Source organism: Bos taurus, chromosome 11 (genome assembly GCF_002263795.3).
Source record: "Bos taurus isolate L1 Dominette 01449 registration number 42190680 breed Hereford chromosome 11, ARS-UCD2.0, whole genome shotgun sequence".
Classification (NCBI taxonomy): domain Eukaryota; kingdom Metazoa; phylum Chordata; class Mammalia; order Artiodactyla; family Bovidae; genus Bos; species Bos taurus.
Window position 1 is genome coordinate 7,406,845 of NC_037338.1, and position 23,229 is coordinate 7,430,073.

General features: G+C 42.6%; 1 protein-coding gene across 1 annotated transcript in view; it reads left to right on the plus strand.

Annotated features, from left to right (window-relative positions):
• SLC9A2 (solute carrier family 9 member A2) overlaps nt 1-20,042 on the plus strand; it is a 91,398-nt gene extending 71,356 nt beyond the window's left edge. The window contains exons 8-12 of the mRNA XM_002691185.7: nt 4,867-5,028; nt 10,067-10,163; nt 14,202-14,333; nt 16,121-16,211; nt 17,419-20,042. Of these exons, the coding sequence (XP_002691231.3) occupies nt 4,867-5,028; nt 10,067-10,163; nt 14,202-14,333; nt 16,121-16,211; nt 17,419-17,789 (853 nt within the window). The 3' untranslated portion in view covers nt 17,790-20,042. The remainder of the gene's footprint in view (nt 1-4,866; nt 5,029-10,066; nt 10,164-14,201; nt 14,334-16,120; nt 16,212-17,418) is intronic.
• Nucleotides 20,043-23,229: the final 3,187 nt, after the last annotated feature.

Genomic DNA, 23,229 nt, shown 5'->3' on the forward strand with positions numbered 1-23,229 from the left:
CTCGCATTGTATCAATCCTTTTCTGAAGTGATAAGTGAGCATGGTAATCCAGAGCAGTTTGTCCTTTTCCCAAGGGGAGACTGAACTAAAGATTTATCTCACTCCCCTGACGTCCAAACAGAAGGAAACATAGATATGGTGCAGGAATGAGGTTGGTTGGCCCTGGGGCAGTGGTAGGTGATGGAAGAGGTGAGCCCTGTGATCATGTGATTTGGTCCAGAAGGTGAAGGACTAGAGAAAGTCTAGCTTCATCCTGCCTTCTAGGCAAAAACACTTCATCTCTATATATGAGTCTGTTCTGGGCACACATCTGTAAGCTCTGGGCTAATTGGATGATAAATATAAAACATGGTGGAGCCAACCTTGATTCATGTCCGGAAGGTAATATTGCAACAAACGTGACACTTTCTCTGCAGTGTACATACTTCACTGAAGAAATTTATGAAGCCTTACATATTTGCATGCATGAAGTTTTCCAGGTAAATACAAATAATTTTCTGGATTGTCAAGCACAGTGTGCACTGCAGGTAGAGTAGAGAAGTTTGTGTGAAGGGATTTGACGCTGACACAGGTCATTCTTGAAATGAGTTCTCAGGTCTCATTTCTGGTCTGTACATAATGGTGGATGTTACAAAAATGGCATAAAAAACAAGCAACTGTTTTAGGTGTGTTGGGTATCCTGTTCTTCCCTCTGAAATCCTTTTACTGTAAATTTCTAATGGTCCTTCCAGAGAGTTCTTGAGCCATTTGCCCCTTTGAAAATGAAATGAAAGGGTCATGCAGTAAGGATGTTTCTCATGTTTGGCAGAAGTTGTCTGATGATAGTAAAAAAGCCATGTACGTGTAGCTTGGCGGAGAAATGAAAAGTATGGAGATAGAGCAAATAGAGGCTATAAATCCTACTCTGCGTAGAGCAGATGTCACTGTCTTCAATGTTCATTCTTTTTGTGAGTCTCTAGTTGGGCTTCCCGGGTGGCACAGTGGTAAACAAGCTACCTGCCAGAGCAGGAGATGCGGATTTGATCCCTGGGTCAGGAAGATCCCCTGGAGTAGAAAATGGCAATCCACTCTAGGATTCTTGCCTGGAGAATGCTATGGACAGAGGAGCCTGGAGGGCTACAGTCCATGAGGTTGCAAAGAGTCGGACACAGCTGGGCAAAAAAAAAAAGAAAGAAAGAAAACTAAAACAACAACAACAATAATATTAATACAGGTTTGGAAAGGTGTTGTGTTGCTGCCAGGTGTCCTGGTTCAGTGAGCTTCACGTGAAATTCAAAATAAACTTGGATAAAAATAGGCCTAGTGTTTTGTGTGGAGACCAGTCAGTAGCAAAACTCTTTCAAGATAGCTTTCTGCAGTTGTTCTTAGCTCTCCTGTATTTGGAACAAAGGAGTAGTACCATGAATATAGCTTAACATTGTCCACTTTCATAGCACAGGTGTGCCTATAAACCACCTTGGACTTACAGTGATCATTGTAACACATTAATTTTTTCTCATCAAATATTTAGTGCATACTGATTCACTTGAATATTGGCATAATAGTTATAGACAAACCAACTCAATATTTGACTGCTTACAGGAGCAGTCACTTGTTATAGCTGATTCATGTTGTTGTACAGCAGAAACTAACACAGCATTGTGAGGCAGTTATACTCCAATTAAAAAATAAAGAAGAAAAAAAACCCTCAAAAGCAGAGGGAAAAAATTGTTCAATATTTCACACAGAACGAAGTTCAGGGTGACATATGCAGAAAGCGTTCCTCTTCTATCACCACATGAACAGGCTGCACAGTTGTCTTCAGAATCTATGATGCTGCTTAAGAAAATGTATTATTTTTGATAGGAAAAATAAAATGAAATACATTGTCTTTTTGCAGCAGGAAAAGGAAACAAAGTACTTAAGTTAGGAGGCAGAGAGTCAGCTCATCTGGCCAGGTCTTGCTCCAGCTTCAGAGCATCAGTGGGTCCTCGGCTGATCCTGGCCGGCCTTCTCTGATGTAAGTGGGGTCACTTAACTCTGCTCCATGGGACATTCACCTCTGTCCTGGGACCAAGGAGTCACTCCATGTACATCCTTCTCCTGCCATGTGGGAGCGTAAGAAGTGAGCTCCAGTGAGCAAGCCCATTCATAGCCTCTGCTCTCATCATCGTGTCTCCTAACTGCCCATTGACCAAAGCAGGTGACATTATTGATCTCAGTGGCAGGAAGCAGGACTGAGCAGGTCACTTCAGCCATGGTGGAAGGGCATCACCAAGTAACCTGATCTGTTACAGGGTGTGGGTCCAGGGAGGAACTGGACCGGATGATTCAGTCTGCCTCTAAGCTTACGAAGCACCTGGCAGTGTCCTGGACACTCGGAAGACAGGAAAACCAGAAAACAAAACAAAACACGGCCTGCCCATGGATCATTCTAACGCTCAGGGAAGAAAATCAGTAAATAAGCATTGGATAGCCTATTAGAAAATGCTGACTGCAATGGAGGAAAATGTGTCTGGGAAGAAGAAGAGCAAGTTCTGGAGTGCAGTTCTAGTGCAGTAGATAGGAAAGGCTCTGTGAGAAGATGACCTTCAAGAAAAGACTTAAAGGAACTCTGAGAGCAAGCCCTGCAGGTATTTGGGGAAGACTGTTCCTGAATGAAGGAGTAGTAAGTACAGAGACCCCGAGGTGGGAGCAGGGCTGGCACGTTTCTGGGACGGGCGGCCTCAGAGAGGCTGGACCTGAGCTAGAGCATCACAGCCTTGAGCAGGCAGCTCCAAGTGGTGTAGGGCCTCCAGGTCATTGTACTTGTACTCAGTGAGAGGCAGAGGAGTTGCGTGGTTTGACTGACTTCTTTTTTATTGAGAATTTTATTTATTTATTATTTTTGGCTGTGCTGGGTCTTCACTGTTGTGTGGGCTTTCTCTCCTTGCCATGAGTGGGTGCTGCTCTCTCGTTGGTGCGTGAGCTTCTCACCGTGGTGGCCTGTCTTGCTGCAGAGCACGAGATCTAGGTGCAGGGGTTTTAGTGTTCATGGTTACAGTGCCTGGGCTCAGTAGTGCCCCAGCCCTACTTGTAGCGCACAGGCTTAGCACGGGGGACCTTTTCTGGCCAGGGATCGAACCCACATCCCCTGCATTGGCAGGCGGGTTCTCAACCGCTGGGCCACCAGGGAAGTCCTTGATTTACACTTTAATGGGATCCCTGTGGCATTAGTGGTAAAGAACCTGTTTGCCAGTGCAGGAGACGTAGGAGACTCTGGTTCTCTCTCTAGGTCGGGAAGATCCCCTGGGGAAGGGCATGACAACCCACTCCAGTATCCTTGCCTGGAGTATCCCCACGGACAGAAGAGCCTAGTGGGCTACAGTCCACGGGGTTGCAAAGAGTTGGACACGGCTGAAGTGACTTAGCAGCAGCTGGTTTGCATCAAGGATAGGCTATAGAAACACAGTGGCAGGAGCAGGAAAACCAATTTGGTGCCTGTTGCAACAACCCATTGAGAGATGGTGATGCTCAGGTGGCACTAGTGGTAAGGAACCCACCTGCCAATGCAGGAGACAGAGGAGACGTGGGTTCCATCCCTGGGCTGGGAAGATCCCCTGGAGGAGGGCATGGCAGCCCACTCCAGTATTCTTACCTGGAGAATCCCATAGGCAGAAGAGCCTGGCGGGCTACTGTCCATGGGGTTGCACAGAGTTGGACATGACTAATGCGACTTAGCACGCAATGCTGGGCCCAGGGCGATGGCAGGAGAATGATTAGATTTTGGGTGTATGGTAATGCTGGAACCAACAGCAGTTGTTGATAGAGTGGATGTAGAGTATTCGTTTGCCAGAGCTGCTGTCACAACGTACCACATGTCTGTGCCTTAAATAGGAGTTTATTTTCTCATAGTTCTAGGGGCTGGATGTCCAAGAATAAGATGTCAGTGAAACTGGTTCCTTTGGAACTGAGAGGGAAGGGTCTCCTTCAGGTATCCTTTCTTGGCTTGTGGATGTCCTTCTTTTTTCTGCTTCTTCACATCATCTTCTCTATTTACATGTCTGTGTCTGAATTTCCTCTTACAATACACACACCGGTCATATTGGATTCAGGCCCACTAATGACCTCACTTTAACTTAATCAGATATCTCCAAATATGGTCACATTCTGAGGTCCTGGGGACCAGGACTGTAACATATGGATTTTGAGGGGAACACAGTTCAGGCTATAATGTGGAATATCAGAGAAGGCAAAGAATCAGAGATGACATCAGGGTTTTTGACCAAATGGAGTTGTCGCTAACTGAAATGGGGATGACTTGGGAGAAGATCCATTAGAGCATGCCAAGTTTGAGATGTCCAAGTGCAGAGGTTGAGCAGGAGTCTAGATACTCATTTCTGGGGTTTGGGAGAGAAGTAGAAGCTGGAGACACATTTGGGAGTCTTGGGCATGAAAAGTGAAAATGTTAGTCACTCAGTCATGTCCGGCTCTTTGTGAACCCATGGACTGTAGCCCATCAGGTTCCTCTGTCCATGGAATTCTCCAAGCAAAAATACTGGGGAAGGGCATCCCATTTTCCTGGGGATCTTCCCTGACCCAGGGATCAAGCTGATGTCTCCTGTGTCTCCTGCACTGGCTGGCAGGTTCTTTACCACTAAGGCCACTTGGGAAGCCCCATTAGATATAAGTATATTGTGGTTAAAACAAAAATATACTAATATGTGCTCTCTCTATATATTAAGGTATGCACCTACAAAAATAAATACAATGATCAGACTAACTAAACACTGCTACTATTTTTTCCCCCTGGGAGTAGTGGAAATTATTTTATTGGTAAAAACAGATTTTTTTTTCTTATTCAGTGTCATGTTAATTAATTGAAGTTTTGATTTTGCTTATTTCCAGGTTTAAGAAGTTTGATGACAAGTACCTGAGGAAGCTTTTGATTCGGGAGAACCAACCGAAGTCAAGCATTGTGTCTTTATACAAAAAGCTTGAAATAAAACATGCCATTGAGATGGCAGAAACTGGGATGATAAGCACTGTTCCTTCTTTTGCATCTTTAAAGTAAGTCCTATTTTGAAAATAGAAGTTAATGTGGCTTCCCAAGTACCTCAGTGGTAAAAGAACCTACCTGCCAGTACAAGAGAAACAGGTTCAATCCCTGAATCAGGAAGATCCCCTGGAGGAGGAAATGGCAACCCACTCCAGTATTCTTGCCTGGAAAATCCCATGGACATAGAAGCCCAGTGGGCTACAGTCCATGAGGTTGCAGAGAGTCGCACTCGACTGAGCATCTGAGCAACTTATTGCTATGTAGGTGTTTATAGTTTTGTGAAACCAGTAATAATAAGAAATTTGACTTATGTCCTAACATGAATCCTTAAGACCTCACAGCAAAAAGAGCTACTGGTTAAAATGTGAAAACCTGGAAGTGTGTCCTTTATTTTCTATTATATCATGTCACGTTATGTTGTGTTATTGTAGAATGGACCAGTCAGAAAGTACCTGGTCATGTTTAGGATGATTACGTATTTATTGTATTTGCTTTGGACAGTTCAGTGTGTTCTGAAAGTAAAGCCTCTTTAGCAAGCATTTTGAAATGGAATAGTTTAAGGTGTGTTATGATTTGCAATTATAAAGATGCATGTAATTACACAGCTATTTCCTCATGGATTATTCACAGAGTCATAACTTAAGGCTTGGAAAGAACATTTAGTGGCGATCTCGTGCAGAGGTGCTCAACACAGGCTGTACATTGGAAATACTGTAGGAGCATTTCAATAACACATATTTCTGGGCCCCAGCCAGACCAATAAAATCAGGATCTCTGGTGTTGAGGCTCAGGTATAGGTTTTTTATATATAAGTGATGTGTATGAACCTATAGCCTGTCATACAGAATCAAGTTAAGTTAGAGAAAAACAAATATCGCATATTAGCCAGTATATATGGAATCTAGAAAAATGGTACTGATAAATCTATTTGCAGGGCAGGAATAGAGATGCCAGTGTAGAGAATGGGCTTGTGACTACAGAGGGGGCAGGAGAGGGTGGGATGAATTGAGAGAGTAGCTCTGACTATATACACGACCATGTGTGAAATAGATAGCTGGCGGGAAGCTGCTCTGTAGCACAGGGAGCTCAGCTCGGTGCTCTGTGATGACCTAGAGGGGTGGGATGTGAGGTGGTGAGAGGGAGGTCCAGGAGGTAGGGGATATATGTGCACATATAGCTGATTCACAATTTTGTACAGCAGAAACTCACACAACATTGTAAAGCAATTATATTCTAATAAAAATATATTTAAACTTACAGAAGTTTATAATAAGGAGTCCAGTATTGAGATGCATTGACCTAGTCTGTCTCCCTAATTTTAAAAACGAGAAGATGAATACCCAGGATGTAAAGTGACTTAAACACTTATAGCAAATCCGTAGCAGAATAATAAATCAGATCAGATCAGATCAGTCACTCAGTCATGTCCAGCTCTTTGTGACCCCTTGAATCGCAGCACGTCAGGCCTCCCTGTCCATCACCAACTCCCGGAATTCACTCACATTCACGTCCATCGAGTCAGTGATGCCATCCAGCCATCTCATCCTCTGTCGTCCCCTTCTCCTCCTGCCCCCAATCCCTCCCAGCATCAGAGTCTTTTCCAATGAGTCAACTTTTTGCATGAGGTGGCCAAAGTACTGGAGTTTCAGCTTTAGCATCATTCCTTCCAAAGAAATCCCAGGACTGATCTCCTTCAGAATGGACTGGTTGGACCTCCTTGCAGTCCAAGGGACTCTCAAGAGTCTTCTCCAACACCACAGTTCAAAAGCATCAATCCTTCGACGCTCAGCCTTCTTCACAGTCCAACTCTCACATCCATACATGACCACAGGAAAAACCATAGCCTTGACTAGACGAACCTTTGTTGGCAAAGTACTGTCTCTGCTTTTGAATGTGCTATCTAGGGTGGTCATAACTTTCCTTCCAAGGAGTAAGCGTCTTTTAATTTCATGGCTGCAGTCACCATCTGTAGTGATTTTGGAGCCCAGAAAAATAAAGTCTGACACTGTTTCCACTGTTTTCCCATCTATTTCCCATGAAGTGGTGGGACCGGATGCCATGATCTTCGTTTTCTGAATGTTGAGCTTTAAGCCAACTTTATAAATACTGTCAGTAAATTAGCAAATGAGTTTATCACGTAAGCATCATTCCTCCTCTACATGACAAATTTCAGGTTACAATGATTTCTTCTTTCATTGATGAGCTTGAAGCTCATTTCAGCAAAGTGTCACCTAAATTAAAATGCTAGCTATGGAAGGGTTGAAATGAAAGAAACTCCAAATCACACCCAACCATATAAACTCCGATTTTCACTAGGATGATAGTCCCCTATAAAAATTATTGCAGTTTACACAATCCAGAATAAAAAGTAGTGGTGGTCAGGATGACTCAGAAATGAAGGCATTATATTGCACTGGAGATAGTGGTGATTGAGCAGAATGACTGATTTATAGTCCCAGCTCTGCAAATCACTCACTGTGTGACCTTAAGCAGGTGCATCTGTTTTCCTGAGATTGAGTTTCTTCAAGTAGAAAATGGGGCTATACTTGCTCCTTGAAGTTTACTCCAGGTTCACCATTTATGATCTTTCTTAGGCACTGTTCCTTTTGTGGGTGCAGCACAAAATAATTCAACTATCCAGCTTCTCAAAAGGGAGTCATTGACTTCGTGGTCATAGAAGAAGGAGATCTCAGCTCTACCTCTGTTCACAGTTCATCTTGAAGCCAGTCGAAAGTGGAGTAAAGGCAAAGGTTTAAGGTTAGGGAAGGGGGTAACAAAAAGTGATGGACAATTACATATCATTTACGTGGGTAAATGATTGCCATGCTCACCATTCCACCTCTTCTGAAGTGTTTCCTTTGGAGGAGGATAGAAGCGAAAAAGACAGGCAGTAAGGCATCATATTTCTGGCAATAATTAACTGAGTCCAGACCAAACTACTGAGAAAACTAGAGGGAAAGGACAAAATGTATTTTAAATATCTGCTGGAAAGCCGGACAGTATCCATACAGTGAGGAATTTCTTGGCTAGAAGTCAAAAAAAGAGGGAAGTTCAAGAGGATAGAACTGGCATTTATTGCTATTTTCTGTCTGGAATTTGGAGAACGTGTCTTAAGAGTCTAAAAAGCTAAAACAGGGTTTTTGACAGACTAATTGGTCTTAGAGAATAAAATTAGAATTCAGAACCTACCAAGAAGGAGGACCATTTGTATGTACTCAGCTATAGGTTTTTACTTCAAAATCCTACACCTTAACCCTCAAGGGAAAGAAGCCCAGCCTAGAATTATCTCAATTCTTGATTGTTTAAATCATCAGAGACTGAGATTGCCTCTATCTCAGCTGCTCAAGAGAAGTAAGTTTAAATCTTCTCTGGAAGAAAATAAGATTGTAAAGAGTATCCCCATGATTAAAGTATCCCCATGATTGTTTTATATATGTCTAATACTCAATCCAAAATAACCAAGCGTATGAGTAGACAGGAAATGTGACTGAAAAAACACTGAGAAACAATCAACAAAATATAAAATAATAGTCGACACAAAAGGGATTCAGATCATTGAATTGTCAGCCAGGGACTTTAAAATAGAAATAAAAACATGTTTCAGGAAAGAAAGTGGCATTGACCCTTTTGGCATTGTCATGGAGATTATATAAACAAAAAAGACTAGAGGGAAGGATTTGAGCTGAAAATAAAGTAACTAAATTTAGGATCTCCTTTGACAGCTATCAAAGTGGACTAGATAAAGTTGAAGAGAAAAGGAATTAATTGAAAGATAGGACAGAAGGAAAGATCAGGATGAAAAACAGTATGAAAAAAAAAAAAGATGAAAAAGAAAGTGAGAAATATATGGGACAGATTCATATATACTGAAAAGCTCCAGAAGGAGTTGAGAGAGAAATTGGTAGAAGCAATGTCTTAAAGAATATTTACTGAGGATCTCCTCAAACAGATAAAAGACATGAGTTCTGACAGCCTCAAGCAGATTAGATAAGGAGAGAACCAAATGTAGATACAGGTTCATAAAACTGCTGAAAGTAAAACAAAACAAAACAAAACAAAACAAAACAAAGAGAAAATCTTAAACGTACTCAGAGGGGAAAAAAAGAGACCTATTTTCTTCAAAAGAGAAAAAACCTGACCACTGATTTTTCAATAAAAACCAGTGGACACTATTGGTAGCTTCAAAATTCTCAAAAAATGTAACTGAACCTAGAATTCCATATCCTGCTAAAATATCCTTTAAAAAAGTAGAATTAAAACTTAGGAACTTCTTGCATTTAGGAACCCTAGACAGCACTTCAGAACTATACTTGGGAACCATTTAAAACAACAGGATCACCAATAAAAAGCACAAAAATGTGAAGAACATTCCACTAGGTGGTGAAAAGGACCTTTTTTTTTTTTTTAACAGTATGAACACGGAGATTAAGAGGCAAAGGGTTGACATATTTGGCCTCATTTGGAAACCTGCATGCAAGGTTTCCAAACCTTGCAAACCTCACTTTGCAAGTGTCTGAGAATGATTGGGACAGTACCCTGAGTACTGGTAATGTGTTTTTAAATAAACTGTAGCAAGTCAGTGAATTTGCAAATATGGACTCCCTGAACAAAGAGGACCAACTGTATGAACATATGTAGTATAAATGGTGTCTTTGTAAATATTTCTAATGAGGTATTTTAAAAAATAGAGCCATAATAGTAAAATTCAGCTCATTAAGTTTTGTGGAAATAGAACAATCCTATGCTACTTTATTTATGGAGCATTAGAAATAATAAAGTGATAGCATTGCAAGCTACTCTAGTCTTTCCTCTTTAAATAGTTGCATGAACAGACTGAAAGAACTGGTGCATGATTAAACTTATGTGAATGATTTTGACACTGAAATAAATGTTTTAGATTTTTTGAATTATTTTAAACTACTAAATAATTCCTAAGTATTATTCATTAAGTTTCTTCTTGTTAAATGATGGTATTACGTCTCTAAGGAAGAACATAGATGAATTTAATACTTGTTGAATAGTAAAATGTGTTTTCCTAAACGTTCACAGTGACTGCCGTGAAGAAAAAGTAAGGAAGCTCACGCCTGGTGAAATGGATGAAATCCGAGAAATATTGTCAAGAAATCTCTATCAGATCCGTCAGCGAGTAAGAATAATTTATTTATCAAAATATGTCCTTGCCTTTGGAGGAGGAAATGGCAACCCGCTCCAATATTCTTGCGTGGAGAATCCCATGGGCAGAGGAGCCTGCAGGGCTATAGTCCATGGGCTTGCAAAGAGTCAGACACGACTGAGTGACTGAGCACATACCTACTTGCCTTTGGTTAAAAATGTACCTGCAGACTTGACGCTGTTCAGTTACAGGGCCCGTTGCCACCATCGTGCCAGCCTCTGCAGGTCCCACACCAGGCACTTCCTTCCCTCAGACCTCCCACCCCCCAGGGGCCTGTCCCATTAGCATACAGCTCTCCTCCCAGACACCTTGGTCAAGGCTGGAGGCTGGAATCCCAGGGAGGTAAGAGTTCTGCTACCAAAGACTTGGAGATAAAAACACGTGTTATCTAATGGTGAAGAAAGTAAATTGATTGCTCTTTAAACTTTTTGAATGAAATAGCTTTATCACTTAGAAGACTTTTCAAAATGTATGTAACCTTCCTCATTGTTTGTAGAGTGCAACCATTTCTTCCTTTGCTGTATCTTCCGAGCCACTTCTTTCAACCCATTTCCATCACGGAGCCTCATTCTCATAGTTTGCTAATAATACAGCCGACACTTAGTGTGTGCGGTTTGCCAGCCCCCATTTCCGTGTGTTGTGTATCTGAACTCTTCATCCTCCAGCAAGTGGTGTTACTATTGTCTCCATTTTAAGGATGAAGAAACTGAGGCACAATGAGGTGACCTGGTACATGGACACAGTGCTTGTCAGGGATCCTGGTCACTCACATCAAGGGCTTTAATGGAGCTTCTTAGCTGACCTCACAGCCCATCCCATTCCATCTGACATCACGGCAGTTCCACTCTTTTCTTAAAGTTCTTTTTATTTATAGAAAATATTTTTTCAGTCGTTCTTGAATTCAATATTGTTTCTGTGGTTTATGTTCTGGCTTGTGGGCCTGGAGGCATATGGGAATCTTAGGTCCCCAACCAGGGATTGAACCCACACCCCTTGGATTGGGAGGCGAAGTCTTAACCACTGGACCAGCAGAGATGTCCCTTAAAGCCCCTTTTAATAAAGCATCTTTCTGTTTAAAATGAGACAAAACAGTTGTGGCTTCCAGGCTCAAGTGTTCTTTCAGCCTTTGGGATCTGTATTCAGGTTCCCCCTTAACCAGCCGTGCTGCCACCCGCCCCTCACCCACCCACCCATGCGCCCACAGAGCTATGGGTCTGGAATTCCTCAGACTGTGTTGCTGTCTTCTGCATCTCCACTTGAAATGCCCCACTCCTTCCTGTCAGTTGATCCATATTCTCCAATCTTTAAGGTTTCCTCAGCACCCTCTAAATTATTCCCCGGCCTGTCTTTGAATGGGCTATCACTTAGAGCTCCTACATACCACATCATTTTAGCATTTCTTTTCACAATTTCATATTATTTTGTTAGTTTCACATGCTCAACTAGATAGCAGGAAATGAGTGTGGTTCTGTGGTACTTCTGTTTATCTTTACTACATCTGATATGTTATTTAGCCATTATGTTGTGTCCGACTCTTTGTGACCCCATGGACTGTAGCCCGCCAGGCTGCTCTGTCCATGGGATTTCCCAGGCAAGAACACTGGAGTGGGTTGCCATTTCCTTCTCCAGGGAATATTCCCGACCCAGGAATCAAGCCCTTGTCTCCTGTATTGGCAGGTGGATTCTTTACCACTGAGTCACCTGGGAAGCCCAGGTCTGATACAGTTCTGGGGATAAGACTATTCCCAAGAAGTATGCATTAATTCTATCAGAAAATGAACTTAATTACTGACTACAGTTTATTTTAGGAAATGGATTTCTGTATAGCTTATAGCTATACTTCTCCAAGCCAGGCTTCAACAGTACATGAACCGTGAACTTCCAGACGTTTAAGCTGGATTTAGAAAAGGCAGAGTGAACCAGAGATCAAATTGCCAACATCTGCTGGATCACTGAAAAAGCAAGGGAGTTCCAGAAAAACCTTCTACTTCTGCTTTATTGACTATGCCAAAGGCTTTGACTGTGTGGATCGCAATAAACTGTGGAAAATTCTTCAAGAGATGGGAATACCAGACTACCTGACCTGCCTCTTGAGAAATCTGTGTGCAGATTCAGGAAGCAATAGTTAGACCTGGACATGGAACAACAGATTGATTCCAAATCAGGAAAGGAGTATGCCAAGGCTGTATACTGTCACCCTGCTTATTTAACTTATATGCAGAGTACATCATAAGAAACGCTGGGCTGAATGAAGCACAAGCTGGAACCAAGATTGCCAGGAGAAATATCAATAACCTCAGATATTCAGATGACTCCACCCTTATGGCAGAAAGTGAAGAAGAATTAAAAGACCTCTTGATGAAAGTGAAAGCAGAGAGTGAAAAAGTTGGCTTAAAGCTCAGCATTCAGAAATCTAAGATCATGGCATCTGGTCCCATTACTTCATGGCAAATAGATGGGGAAACAGTGGAAACAGTAGCAGACTTTATTTTGGGGGGCTCCAAAATCACTGCAGATGGTGACTGCAGCCATGACATTAAAAGATGCTTGCTGCTTGGAAGAAACGTTCTCACCAACCTAGACAGCATATTAAAAAAGAGACATTTCTTTGCCAACAAAGGTCCATCTAGTCAAGGCTATGGTTTTTCCAGTAGTCCTGTATGGATGTGAAAGTTGTACTATAAAGAAAGCTGAGCGCCGAAGAATTGATGCTTTTGAACTGTGGTGTTGGAGAAGACTCTTGAGAGTCTCTTGGACTGCAAGCAGATCCAACCAGTCCATTCTAAAGGAAATCAGTCCTGAATATCATTGGAAGGACTGATGCTGAAGCTGAAACTCTAATACCTTGGTCACCTAATGCCAAGAGCTGACTCACTGGTAAAGACCCTGATGCTGAGAAAGATTGAAGGCATGAGGAGAAGGGGACAACAGAGGATGAGATGGTCGGATGGCATCACCTATTCAGTGTACATGAGTTTGAGTAAACTCCGGGAGTTGCTGATGGACAGGGAGGCCTGGTGTGCTGCGGTCCATGGGGTCGCAAAGAGTCAGACACGACTGAGCGACTGAACTGACTGATAGCTTACAGAACTAAAAATGTATACCCTGGACAGCCCTACTTTATGTTGTGTGGCTTCAAATATTAGGATATGATTATTGCTGGTGGAGACAGCTACTTTTCTCAATTTGAAAAGAAATGCTCTTAAGTTAATTAGAGGGTCATAGCACCACCAAGTGGCCCAAAGTGGTTGGTTTTCCTACCAGTCTTACTATCAGTAGAGAATGTATGAATTTTTTTTTTCCCCAGCTGCTACTGATGAGTAAATACATATAAGGTACTTCAAAGGAGTCAAAGATGCTTGATGAATTCAATCATTTTCCAATTTATAAAGATCATACTTTTCAATGAAAAGTATGCGCACTGACTTTTACTAAAACATGAGTTTTTTTTTTTTTTTCCTCATAAGTAGAGAATTTTATTTGGTTCAGTCAAACACAGTTATTGAATATATGTGGGGCTTCCTAGGTGATGCAGTAGTAAAGAATCCACCTGCCAATGTAGGAGACACGAGAGACATGAGTTTTATCCCTGGGTTGGGAACATCCCTGGAGAAGGAAATGGCAACCAGCTCCAGTAGTCTTGCCTGGACAATCCCCATGGACAGAGGAGCCTGGTGGGCTTCAATCCAGAGGGTCACAAACAGCTGGACAATGACTGAGCGAGTAACATAACAACACAAGCTGAAATTACTACCATTGTTACCCAAATTTGTTACCAAATTTGAGATTTGATAGACCATGAATTCTTTCAAAATTCATGAATATTAATAACCTTTGAATGTTAACAAAATTTGAAAGAGTGTTAACTTCTATTCCACCCCTCCCCACCCTCTGTACATTCATCGTTAAATATCTCTTCAAGGTGCAAAGACAAAGAAATGTAGTGAAGCGCTGGAACTTCCAGGCAGTGATCAGCGTTTTAGTAAAATGTCACTTGCGTCTTCATTTCAGACCTTGTCCTACAACCGACATAATCTGACGGCGGACACAAGTGAGAGGCAGGCCAAGGAGATCCTGATCCGCCGGCGGCACAGCCTCCGCGAGAGCATTCGGAAGGACAGCAGCTTGAACCGGGAGCACAGGGTAAGGGGCTTCACGCGTCTGGGACGCGGCCGGCTCCATCAGCAGAGCCCGCAGCCATCCCGGGGGAGCTGGTGACAGGACAGGGCTGTGCGGGGCTGGCCCACAGGAATCCTGGGATGGAGCCCATGGTAACTCCTTTCCAGATGCTTCTGAAACACCTGTCCTGTTTCAGACGCTGTCCGGGCACTTGGAATACGTTGGTGAACAAAACTACAAAGTTCCCTTCCCAGGTGGAATTCACATTCTAGTGGGGAGAAGCCCACCAGGAACGGACCAAATAAGGAAATTGTTAGGTTAGAGGCAATACATGCTGTGGACAAAATAAGCCAGAAAGGGCTGAGGAGGGAGGTTTGGGAAGACAGGGAAGGCTCAGGCAGTGTGCAGCGTTAAACTGAATGGAGGGGTCAGACTTCATTTGGGGAGTCACGGTTGTTCTTTCCACGGAGAGGGTGCAACCTGAAGGTGAGCCAGTCAGTATGAGTAGAAACTTCCAGAAGGCCCTGTGTCTGTGTCGGGAGAGTTTCAGATGCTGTGTGCTCAGCACTCCACTTGATCCAGGGCCCTGTCCTAGATAAGGAAGCTACTTTCAAAGGCTATTCTGGGACTTCCCTGGTGGCACAATGGATAAGAATCCACCTACTGATGCAGGGGACACAGGTTCGATCCCTGGTCTGGGAAGATTCCACATGCCACGGAGCAGCTAAGCCCGTGAGCCACAGCTACTGAGCCTGAGTACTCTAGAGCCTGTACTCAGAAGCAAGAGAAGCCCATGCACTTCAGCAAAGAGTAGTCCTTGCTCTCTGCAGCTAGAGAAACCCCACAAGCAGCAATGAAGACCCAGAATAGCCAAAAGTAAATGATTTCTTAAAAAGTATATTGTGATTAATATAGCACGCACTGCATCTCATTGTTAATAATGATCTGTATTGCATTGTTAGAGATCAAAATGGTTACGTCTGAACAGTATTACATTTTATGTGTGAAATGTGGCAGCATCAGTTAAAAGCTAAAGAAACTAGAGGGAAGGATATCTAAAGAAGGGATGTATGTATACATATGACCTAGTTGTGCACTTTGTTGTACAGAAGAAACCAACAACATTGTAAAGCAACTAAACTCCAATAGAAATTAATAGAAAACAAAAGAAAAAAATTTAAAGACACTAGAGACTGTGGAGAAGGAAATGGCAACCCACTCCAGTGTTCTTGCCTGGAGAATCCCAGGGACGGGGGAGCCTACTGGGCTGCCGTCTGTGGGATCGCACAGAGTCGGATACGAATGAAGCGACTTAGCAGCAGCAGCAGCAGCAGAGGCTATGGCATTGGAAATGCCAGCAAGTTAGCTATAGTGATATTTTTAATTCTGTCATTTTCAAGATTTATTAAAGTGAATACAACTTAAACATGCTACATTTTTCATATATCTTCCTCCCTATATATGTAGGTTTTAAGTCTTTTTAGTAAGGCTCTTATAAGTGGATGTTTCTGTAGCTTTTCTTTAAGAAAAGCCAGAGGTTTTCATATCCTGTTCCAAGGGTCCCAGTTTATTTGTTTTCCTTAATAGTACTGATTTCTGTGATATTTTAAAAGAGGCTTTCCTCATTTTAAGTCAAATGATTATCACTTGGAACTTTATTCCCCATCCTTACAGTTCCTCACCCAGTAGTTTTGGAATCAAGAACTAAGATTTTAATTTTCAACACCAAGATTTGCTGTAGACTTGTAAACTTCTAACATACAATAAATGGCGTGACACCTAAATAAGGTTTTCTATTATTTTTTTGACAGGCTTCCACTTCAACCTCCCGATATTTATCCTTACCCAAAAATACAAAGCTTCCAGAAAAGCTACAGAAGAAAAAGAATGTTTCTAATGCAGGTAATGAAGGCAGTTGGAGCAAAAAGACTTTAAACTTATTTATCAATGTTTATAAAATAGAAAACTTTTCCATGTTTTCTTCTTTATTAAAGACAATGAGTTCGGTCATTTGCAAACATAATGACATGGTGACCTTTATTAGTGTTGCATCCTTTTGGAATAGAGTTCGGTGCATGGTGTACATAATTTAATTTTATCCCATAATGATTCTATCTAACATAGCAAAAGGAACTATTGTCATTGTGTGATTGGTGAACAGGTAAATAGAAAGTTGTCCATCTTCAAAGGTTTACATTTAATTCTGTAATTCTTACTATATTTCTAATTTAAATGTTCATAATTTTAATATATTTTCATAAAGGCAACCATATAATTGACTTCCAGCTCTCTTTATTAAAGCTTTGACATGAAGGCTAGTATCTCTTTATTTGATGGTAATCTATATTTAGATTTCAAGCCATACTGGTGTTTTGACCATTTTATGAAAATATAAAGGAAATAAACCTGCGCATGAGATTGTAGATCAGGACAAGAATCCACATCATAGCAGCTAATTATTGATCTGTCTACTGTGTGCCAGACACTGAGCTGAGCAGTCAGGGACCGTTTGGATGGGGCAAGTGGGCAGGCAACTGCTGCCAGATGGTCTGTTTGGCATCTAGCAGGAGGCTCAGTGGTAAAAAAAATCCACCTGCCAAAGCAGAAGACACGGGTTCGAACCCTGAGTTGGGAAGATCCCTTGGAGAAGGAAATGGCAACCCACTCCAGTATTCTTGCCTGGAGAATCCCATGGACAGAGGAGCCTGCCTGGCAGGCTACAGTCCATGGGGTCACAAAGAGTCGGACACGACTTGGTGCACACGCACACTCATTCACCCCTTACTAACATCTCCGGAACCTTAGTTACTTCATCTGTAAAGCGGGTGATCGTGAGGATTCCATAGGTTAATGCATTTGAAAGTGCTCAGTACAGCAGCTGGTACATCAGAAGCTCTTTAGAACTAGTAAGTGTGCACACTTGTGGACACAGATGTTCACAGAGCTTATGCACAGGCCAAGGACTCAGATGGAGTCAGGGCGAGTCCTCTGGCCTTCCTGCGTGACGCCCAGAGCCCCACGGAGGGCCAAGCAGGTGCTGGACCAGTTGCTTGTATCGTCTTCTCCCTAAAATGCCTGCGCACGCTGTCTTTCTTTTGCTCCCTGGTAGGTGGCAACAGCAGCGACTCCGACCTGGAGGCGGGGACCACGGTGCTCAACCTGCAGCCTCGGGCCAGACGCTTCTTGCCAGAACAGTTCTCGAAGAAAGCCCCCCAGGCCTATAAAATGGAGTGGAAGAACGAGGTGGACATGGATTCCAGGCAGGATCAACCCCGCAGCTCCCCAGCTGCCCACAGTAAAGAAGGGTCCCCCCAGACCCCGGGTGTGCTCTGCCAGCCCCTCCTCTCCAAAGGCCACTTTGGCTCCGTGCGGGGTGACCGTGTCCACGAAGGCATCCAACCCAAGCCGCCCCCCAGGCTGGTCCGAAGGGCCTCGGAACCTGGAAACCGGAAGGGTCGATTTGGGAGCGAGAAGCCTTAATGGAAATGGCCAAAGCAGACCTGGGGGGACCGGCCCCGCCCAGCTGTGGCGTGTTACCTAGCAACCTGACACAGCAATGGAATCCACTTAAACCCTCTATGCATTTAAATACTGTCCTTGGGTAGAAATCATGCCAGTGGCCAGTGATCCATGGGGCAAATGGTCACCCCAGGAAGAAGAAAATCAAAGAAAACGCCCCTATGGTGTCTTTGATGACTTGCTGGCAGTTGTGTTCTTTGCAAGCCTGAAGAAAGAGAGAGGAAAAACAAAACAAAACAAAAAACACTTGTGCCTTTATTGAACTTGAAGGACAGAACTTGAAAATTTTAACACACCCTTATTGGTGAAAGTTTTAATATATACATATATGCCTCAGATTTTATTTATGAAAACATATGTATATCTGTAATTAGTTTTTCAGTGAATGGCACTAAAAATACTCAGAACACCTTTCCACGGCGTCCAGGGCAGCTTCCATAGGATAGGGGGTAGGTCATCAGCTCCGGATGGGGGTGGTGTTTCCTGACGATTCTGAGCTGATGGCTGTTGGTTAAGAAAGATCACAGCATGGAGCAGAGATTCCTGAGGACGCCAACAACCAGAAGACCTGGGCGGACGAGGCCTGGCTGCCAGACTGTAGGTCCTCTGAAGTTGTGAGAGTCGGCTGGTTTTTAATGTGTTCCTCATTCTACTGTGTTTGTGGGCGATGTACAGATTCCATCTCCCCATTGTGTTTAAATGGTACCAAGAGAAAGGTGGAAGGTGTGGGTGGAACCAGCTTACGCTGTATGACAGACTCAGGGCCAGCGTGGGACGGAGCTTGGCCTCACATGCTGGGTGAGGGGTGACAGGACAGTGCCTGCTTGCAGCTGGCTGGCGGGTTTTGTGCAATACTTGGGGGACGGTGCAGGAGATCCCCTGTCACGCCCATCTGCGGCCACCTGCTTTAGGATTTTTCTGTAGAACATTTTAGAACTTTGAATCCAGGACAGAGGCTCCAAGCAGACAAGGATAAAGGTTGAGATAAATGATATTCTGACCCTTAACAAACTGGTGGGGATTCAGGTTTTGAATTTCATACAGGAAGCACTTTGGAGAATGTGGGAGTTCTATTTTTTTTTTTTTTTTTGCACTAGTCTAATTTGTTACCTCTCCCCTGTCAAGAAAGTAGTAGCTCAAATTCTTCATATAAAAATGAATTCTACTCATCTGAGTACTTTTTAAAAGTACAGCAGAAAGACCAGAAATGGAACATAACCATTAAAGATTAATATTGGAATCGCTCAGACTGTAGATTTTATTGGCCTGTCATTTTTCCCCAAAAAACCTTTCTATAAAAATTGACAAGACTTGGTATTTCTGGGGTTTAGATATGAAATGAAGCCACTCTCGATGGACTCACATTGGAGAGACAGTTGCTATGTCTCTCCCTTGGAGACATAGCAAAGGATACAAGTGACCACATATAATCGCTGGAAAAACAAGAATAAATTAAACAAAAAGATCCGGTACTTAGAAATTCTCAGGCTTAGATCTCGTCCCTTTCTTCTACCCTCACTGACGCGGAGAAGTAAATCTTCTACCCTTTTTTCTCATGTTCTAAAATCTTGAATGCTGCTGGATTGTCAAGCACGAGGCGGAGGGAAGGGTAAACACTCAAGGTACATGTGTAAAAAGAGCACGATTCCTTCCCCAAACTCTCCCAGGTTGATCGGTGGAAAGCAAAGGAGACACAATTTGAAGACTACACGCTTAGGACTCTGTGCCAAAATTCTTAATTTTAAATGGAAATATATTTATATAAAAAGTATATATTTCATCTGCTGGAAATAAAGCTGAATTTTAATATAGAATCTTTATTATAGGACTATGATTCATCAAGAGATGTGATGTATATTTTTGAGAATTTGAAGAGTAAGTTACAGTTTATGAAATCTGAAATGGAAAGTTGAAATGTAAAATAATAACCTTAAAATAAATGTCCTGATTTTTCCTGGTGTCCTAGATTAATAAATATCACAAGGAATCTAATGTTCTAGAACTGAAGGGGAAAATGTAAAAATGTTTATTAGATACTTCTTGTTAAGCACATAGACCAAATTCAGCTTTCACTAATTAAAAGATTAAAAAAAACTCGGGTATTGTGTCAATTTCTAAAAAAATGAACACGTGTCATTTTATCTATAATTAATATTATTTTTCCTTATTTGTGGAATGGTAAAATTAATGAAAAATAAATTTGACTTTATTTAACTTTTCTCTATACTTCTCTTTATGTAATTCTAGACATTATGGGAGCATATATGGAGTTGAAACCCTTTAAATATCATAACAATCTAAATTTCTATGGTACAGAAACATCCCTACCTTTATGAATAATTCCCGTTTCAAACAGCACTTGATACAATCATGTTCCAATGTGACCGTGGAATTTTGCTGTGTCTTTGGTGTTTGCTGTAACAAATTTGAACTATTTACAAATGCAAAGTCAGGGCTTATTTCTTTTTTTCTTTTTTCTTTTTTTTTAGATTTGGGAACATTTTTAACTTGATTTATTTTATTATTATTATATAAATATATAAAATATATACTATATTGTTTATATATAAAATAATATTATTTACATATTAATTTTAAACTAATTTAATTTATATTTTGACTGCACCACACAGCATGTGAGATCTTAGTTCCCTGATTAGGGATGGAACCCATGGCCCCTGCATTGGAAGCTCCAAGTTTTAACCACAGGAGCACCCAGCTGATTTCCTTATATATTATGCTAAGGCTGGCTGTTGGGAGCTGGGAGCAGTTATGTCAGTTAGCAGACAGTTAAAAGTGGGTCCCACAGTTTGGCACTTCTTAAAAACATGCGTTTGCTGTATATGCCCCAAACATCTGGAATGAAATTCCCTTGGGCTCTTGCTAAGCTTTGTAGTGGGGGCGTACCATTTTACTTGGGGCGGAGGGGGGCATGTTTGTTTATATAAAAAGAGAGAAGCACGGTTATTACATGTTCAGCATGTTTTGCATTTGTTACACAAACCACGTTTATGTTAAAACTGGCATTTCACAAGCAAGCATGAGAACTGTAGTGTTTTATTAGTTCCTGGTGCATACTTGACTTTACTCTTTCAAGAGAGATAGAAGGGTTTCTTTGTCCAGTTGAAGTAGCTATGATATTATCTCTTGAGGCCTGAACACTCAATATTGATTTCTTTCATCAACCTGAACAGGTCAGGCTCATGAGCCTGACTGGTATTCTGGGGTTTTCCGTTTTTGTTTTCTCCACTTTTAGAGCAAAATGTGTAGCTTGCTGGTACTTTATTTTTTTAATTATTTTTTCAAGTCATCTTTAAAGCAGTTTTTTTTTAATTTTTAATTTTTGTGGCCATAACTGGCAGCGTGAGTCCCAATCTCTGAATATCCAGAATAAATATGGATAAATGGGCTTCCCAGGTGTCTCAGTAGTAAAGAATGTGCCTGAAAACGCATGAGACACAGGAGACCTTGGTTCAACCCCTGGGTTGGGAAGATCCCCTGGAGCAGGGTGTGGCAACCCACTCCAGTATTCTTGCCTGGAGAATCCCATTGACAGAGAAGGGTGGTAGGCTACAGTCCACAGGGTCACACAGAGTTGGACACGACTAAGCGACTGAACAACAATCAAAATACAAATCTTTTTTCTAACAAGATCTTTACAGTCCACTTTTATACTGTTCATTAGTAATAGTTAACAATCTCTAATGTTCATAATTAAATTTTCCCCTGGAGGAACAACACAAAACTATCTGAGAGTATCCACTGGCACACTTAAAATGGATTGAATCAAGAACATAGTAGAAATTTTGTTAGTTTTGTGTTCAGTTATCTGTAAAATGGTGAGTTTAGATACTTGAGAAAAACAGATCTAAAGTAAAAATAATGTTTTTAATTAAGTTGGGCTTCTCTGATAGCTCACCTGGTAAAGAATCCGCCTTCAATGTGGAAGACCTGAGTTTGATCCCTGGGTTGGGAAGATCCCATGGAGAAGGGAATGGCCACCCACACAATCAGCTCACCATCAGTATAGAATAAATTTCAGATTATGTATATACTGGATATGATACAGTTTACAAGCCAAGGGCTTGTGGTTTTTACTATCAAGATGTATTCTAGAATGTTGTTGTTTAGTCATTAAGTCGTGTCTGTTTTGCGACTCCATGGTCTGTAGCCCACCAGGCTCCTCTGCCTATGGGATTCTCCAGGCAAGAATACTGGAGTGGGTTGCTATTTCCTCCTCCAGGGGATCTTTCTGACCCAGGGATTGAACCTGGGTCTCCCTCAGCTCCTGCACTGCAGGCAGATTCTTTACCACTGCACCACCTGGGAAGCTCAGGTTGGCTTTTACTGTGGATTCTAAATGAAAAGCTCTTCTCTTCCAGATGCCTAAAATTTCGCCAAGTGGGTTGCCTCTCACCCAGACAGATTGCTCCGTATTTCACACATGTCCTCAGGAAAAGACGCCTTCTCACTGTTCTGAATGTTCCATAAATGTTCCCTGCCAGGTAACACAGGAAGGGCACAATGTACTGGACACTTGGGAGGAGCCTCTCAAAGCTGGCAGAGCTCCGCCAGACCAGACACCTGGGTGGCACTGCAGCTCCTCCCAGGTCTCCCTGAAGCCTCTGGGACTCTCCCTCCCTCGGTCTCCCTCCAGCCTCAGCCCCCTTCTCCGCGGGCTGCTCAGCCTACTCCTTCCCTTGCTTCCAGCTGGTCCTCCTCCCTGCAGCCAGAGGGGGAATATGAAGGCCCCTGGAACACCATCCAGCATGAATGCTTAGGGCTCCCAGTCGTGTTAGCACACAAGGTTACCCTGAGCCTGGCAGGTAAGCCCTTGGTGATTTAACCCTGCGCTGCTCAGCTCTGGGTGTGCACTGAGCACCTGGGGCTGCCCTGAGGTGCAGGGCAGGCTCTGGGCATCAGGTGACTCGAACATGGAGCCAGGGCAAAGGAGCCCCTCACTCCAGCCCCCTGCTTCCATGCTCCAGGTATAACCCTCCACACCTCAGGATCCAGGAGGGCCACAGGTCCCTGGGTGTGGAGCCGGGTACATGTCTCTGCTAGCCAGGCACACGCCACTCCCTCCCTGCTCATCTCTCTGAACATGTGAACAGGTGGACAAGCGCGCAGGCGCGCCTTCCTCTCTGGAAAAGGCCAAGTCTTTTGGACGCCCAAGCCCCGTGCTGCTTCACAGAATATACCAGCTCTGCTACACAGTGCTGGACAGGGGGCCGTTTCCTTTACAAACTTCTCGGGCACATTCAATGTCTCTGAAGTGAGATTTCATCATGTCATCATAACAGTTAATTTAAGTTGAACCAGATGTAAACTTCAGGTATTTTTGACATATAAAAACTGCAATTTCATGTGGCTTGACCTAACGCATTGCAAAAGATGACAG